This window comes from Argentina silus, assembly GCF_951799395.1.
Source record: "Argentina silus genome assembly, chromosome: 8".
NCBI lineage: Eukaryota > Metazoa > Chordata > Actinopteri > Argentiniformes > Argentinidae > Argentina > Argentina silus.
The window spans coordinates 10,334,922-10,339,921 of NC_139662.1; the positions used below are offsets into that span (position 1 = coordinate 10,334,922).

General features: G+C 47.6%; 1 protein-coding gene across 1 annotated transcript in view; it reads left to right on the forward strand.

The window, feature by feature from the left end:
• lama5 (laminin, alpha 5) overlaps window positions 1–5,000 on the forward strand; it is an 83,407-nt gene that overhangs the window by 27,270 nt on the left and 51,137 nt on the right. Inside the window, exons 3-6 of the mRNA XM_083674305.1 lie at window positions 881–998; window positions 3,760–3,878; window positions 4,160–4,330; window positions 4,788–4,885. Coding sequence (XP_083530431.1) covers window positions 881–998; window positions 3,760–3,878; window positions 4,160–4,330; window positions 4,788–4,885 — 506 coding nt within the window. The remainder of the gene's footprint in view (window positions 1–880; window positions 999–3,759; window positions 3,879–4,159; window positions 4,331–4,787; window positions 4,886–5,000) is intronic.

Genomic DNA, 5,000 nt, shown 5'->3' on the forward strand with positions numbered 1-5,000 from the left:
ATGATATACTGTAGGCTTACTGAAGGGTTTAGGAGAATGTGTTCTCAATGGTTAATAACAGTGTATGCTATGCTGCAGGGCCATATATCAAATGATGATAGATATATACAATGCCACATAGTGTGATGTGCTGAAAGGTCACAGTAGAGAGTGTGTATCAGTAAAGAACGTGTGTGTGTGTGTGTGTGTGTGTGTGTGTGTGTGTGTGTGTGTGTGTGTGTGTGTGTGTGCGCGTGTGTGCGTGTGCGTGTGCGTGTGTGTGCGTGTGTGCGTGTGCGTGTGTGTGTGCCTGTGTTTGTGTGTGCACATGCGTGTGTGTGTGCCTACGTGTACCTACATAGTGGTATGTGTTGAAAGGTCACAGTAAAGAGTGTGTATCAGCACAGGCAAAGTGTGTGTGTGTGCACTCGTGCCTGTGTGTGCATGTGTGTGTGTGTGTGTGCGTGTGCACATGCGTGCGTGCGTGCGATGACAGAGCGATGTGAACATGCGTCAAAGCCAAACACAGAAACTCAATCCTCTGTGGTAAGTGAGATAGTCACTTTGATTAAGGCACCAAGGGAAAACATCTGGCGTGGCTGTCAGCGGCAGAGGAAAAATTAAGCACTGAATTAATAACTACATGATGACATAAAATGCATTAGTGCTGGTTTTGAAGTCCCCAGGTTCAGTCTACAGTTACGGGTCAACAGTCAATGTGATTGTGTGGGTCATTCAGAGTATATTACAGATTATTGACAGATTTCTGCTATTCTCTGTATTCCCCTCAGAAACATCCCTTGTGTGATCATTTTTCATTGAGATGTTGTTGTTTTTTTATTATAGATGTTCATTTTAGCTCTAACAGCAATTTTCTCTCTTCTCTTCTCTCCTGACCCAGCTTTTCCATGTCGCCTACGTCCTCATCAAGTTCGCCAACTCTCCCAGGCCAGACCTGTGGGTTCTGGAACGTTCCACCGACTTCGGAGAGACCTACCAACCGTGGCAGTTCTTCGCCTGTGAGTAGAACCCGGACTATAGAACATTCACACGTTCTCCTAGAATTCTCATCCTCGGATTCACAGTGAAAATGAATTCCGACCTCGGCCTCGGAATTATATCAGGGGCTAAGGGTGGCACAATATTGTTTGTGCATTTAACAAAAGGGCACATTCTCTGTAAGAGAGTTTTGACACAGTGACACTTTAGGAATCTGATGCCAGGTTCAGGCCAGCCCAGCTTTCTCTTCTCTTCTTTTTTTTTCTTTCTCTCCATTCCAAACACAGTACAGTGTCCCTGTTGTTAGTGTGAGCCCTGACTGCCACCACTGTAGGTGGGAACACAACCCTGGCCAGGCTGCACAGCAACAACAACAACAGCAATGACAGCAACACTGATATCACCCAGTAAATGCCAGTTGGCATTAGAATACATGGTGCTGGATTATGAACATGGTGCTGTTAGGAAAAACTAGCATTCCATCTCATCCCACCAACCTCCCCAAGAGACCCTGTTAGTGTCTGAGCTCAGAGGTCCGTGTGTGTGCGTGTGCGTGCGTGCGTGTGACTTACTAGGAACTTAAATTCCTATATATCCGTTTGTGTTTATCTTGCTGGTCTTGTGTTTTGTTAAGCGTGTCTGTGATTCTTTTGGGTATTCTAAGGGTTTAGGGTTTAAGGTTTAAAATAGCCCCTCAGGGGGCAAGTGGTGGGCGGGTTGATACCCAGAGAGCTTCCACCTGACTGGTGGCAACAGCTGTCAATCAGAGTTTATTTTTTTGGAACATTCCTTGCATTTCTGCCGGCCCACCTTAGCAGCAGTGTGCAGGCTCTGGCTAGACCCAACCTCCCCACAGGATCTCAACACCTCAGACAAGACGGGGTGGGGGGGTGGGGGGTGGGGGGGGAGTCTTGGGTCTGGCGTACCTGGGCCTTGCCTGCTCATACCTCCCCTATGTGGGCCCCTCTGATAGTTAGTGAACCCTTAGACTAACATGAGGAGAGTGTATCTCTCCGTCTCTGTCTCTCTCTCCGTCTCTCATTGTGTCTCTCTGAGTCTCTCTTTATCTCTCTCTCTCCCCCCCCCCACACACACCTCTCTCTCACTACCTAGAAGTAGAGCAGAGCTAAAGCCCAGTTGTAAAAAGTAGCACAGAGCTATCAGCCTGGGAGTTATAAATCCTGTGTCTTTAAGTATTGAAGACCAGCTGTAAAGTCTTCTGATGCAGCGTTTGTACCGGAGCTGGGCTTCTCTTCCTCTTCCCTTTCTTTCTTTTATTCTGTGTCTCGTTCTCTCTTTGAAGGACAAACGTGAACTAGCTTGAAAGTATATAGGGAATGGATGGTGCCTTCAAGCTAAGCTAACAGGAAGAGATCCTGTGAAGTGTTTGTGGCCCCATAATCACCCCTGTTGTTTTATGGACTAAGTCTGTGAGAGACAGGTGCAGCTAAAACGGCTACAAGGAAAACACCTGCGTGTGACTAACTAGAAGAATTGGGTTGACCTGTACATGTCCGTTTGTCCGTTTTTTTACGGGCGTAAAAAGTTCAGACAGTCCGTTCGTCCGTTTAGCCGATGAGAAACCAGGAAGCTGCCATGCCTCTGTTTGTTTACTTAGGACAGAATTTTAGCACTTAGCACAGATCAAATAGTCATGGATAGTGACGTCATATGTGTGTCTGTCCCATTTTTGGACGGACTAGTGTAGTCACGACCTTAGGATGAAGAGGTATATAAACCAGAGGAAGTTATGATGATGATGATGATGATCCTGGATGAAGAGGTGTATGAACCGGAGGTGGCTATGATGATGAAGAGGTGTATAAAGGAGGTGATGATGATGATGATCCCGGATGAAGAGGTGTAGGGGCCAGAGGAGGTTATGATTATTAGACTGGATGAAATGTAGGGGCCAGAGGAGGTTATGATTATTAGACTGGATGAAGTGTAGGGGCCAGAGGAGGTTATGATTATTAGACTGGATGAAGAGGTCAATGGAGTGGAGGAGGTTATGATGATGATCCTGTCTGATAGAGAGGCTGTGATCCAGAGCTAATCTGAAGCAGAGAGGATTTGCTCTGCACCGCTGCTCCTCTGAGTTATACTGGTCATAATGAGACATAGCTCCAGGCTCCAGGCTGGATCTAGACACACACTGGGCTGTTCCTGTTACTGTTAACTCTACTTTACTGTACTCTACTCTAGAGTATACTACACTCTACTCTACTGTACTCTACTCTAGAGTATACTACACTCTACTGTACAGTACAGTACTGTACTGTACTGTACTGTACTCTACTCTACTCTACTCTACTCTACTCTACTCTACTCTACTGTACTGTACTCTACTCTACTATACTCTACTGCACTATACCCTACTGTACTCTAATCTACTGTACTATACTCGACTGTACTCTGGTCTACTCTACTCAACTGTACTCTACTGTACTCAACTCTACTCAACTCTACTCAACTGTACTCTACTCTACTGTTACTATACTCTACTCAACTATCTCTCTAGGCTAAAACAAGAACACCTGAAATACTTCCAGGTCATATGGATATGAACCGAGCCAGACTTGATAACCTCATCCTGACTCATGGTAGATAAGATAGAAAACCCATATTCAGCAGCAGACAGAGGTTGAATTCCCACACCTGCTGTAGCCTGTTCAAGCCAGTAAATGCCACATGCCTCAATCAATTCATATCCAGGCCAGATTCTTACCGTTCCTCTGGCTGATTATCTCTCTGTGTCCTTCTGTCTGTGTGTTCTTTCAGCTTCTAAAAGAGATTGCATTGAGCGCTTCGGCCAGAAGACCATCGAACGCATCACCTATGACAGTGACATCATCTGCACAACGGAATACTCCCGCATCGTGCCCCTGGAGAATGGAGAGGTACAGGACAGGACAATGTCCATCCTTCATTGATCCTGTGTATTATTGAATGGGTGTGTGTGTGTGTGTGTGTGTGTGTGTGTGTGTGTGTGTGTGTGTGTGTGTGTGTGTGTGTGTGTGTGTGTGTGTGTGTGTGTGTGCGTGCGTGCATGCGCATGTGTGTGTGAGTGCGTGTATGTACATGTGTATACCCGCGTGTGTGTGGGTGTGCATGTGCATGCATGTGTGTGTGCATTCATGTCACTTCATGTGTGTGTGTGTGTGTGTGTCTCCTCCCCCAGGTGGTAGTGTCCCTGGTGAACGGGCGTCCCGGGGCCATGAACTTCTCCTACTCCCCCGTGCTCAGAGACTTCACCAAGGCCACCAACATCCGCCTGCGCTTCCTCCGGACCAACACTCTGCTGGGACACCTGATGGGCAAGGCTCTGAGAGACCCCACCGTCACACGCAGGGTGGGTAGGGGGGGGGCCGGGGGTCCTCCCCAGGGAGAGAGGGGGCAGGGGGTTGTCAGAGGGGGCTACACAGACCCTGGCCTAAAGAAGGGGTATTGGCTTTACTTTATTGTCATTTTGGTCTTTTATTTTTATTGTATGTGCGCAAATCAATAAACAAATACAAATAAAAGGGTGCTGGGGTCTTTCAGGGGTCACAAACAGGGAGAGAGAGGGGGGGCACGGGGCACAGAGATGGTAAAGGGAGGGAGGGGCCAGGGGGGTGAGAGAGAGGGGGCATGGGGCATTGAGGGGTCACAGAATACCTCTGTTAGCATTCAACTGGTTTCAATTGCAAATATTGTACAATACAGTACATTTGCCTGTTCATTGGATATGGTTTACTTGTTGTTTACCTGTTTGTTTACCTGGTTGTTTACCTGTTTGTTTACCTGTTTGTTTACCTGTTTCCCTGCAGTATTACTACAGCATCAAGGACATCAGCATCGGAGGGCGGTGTGTGTGCAACGGACATGCTGAGGCCTGCCACCCCAAGGACCAAAACAACCCCTACAAGTAAGACCAGGACCAGCCCTGTATGACACCCTAACACTGCACAGAACCCTGACTCACACCGCAGAGCCCAACTGAGCCGAGCCGAGCCGTACTGGGCCGGCCACCGTAGTTCCTA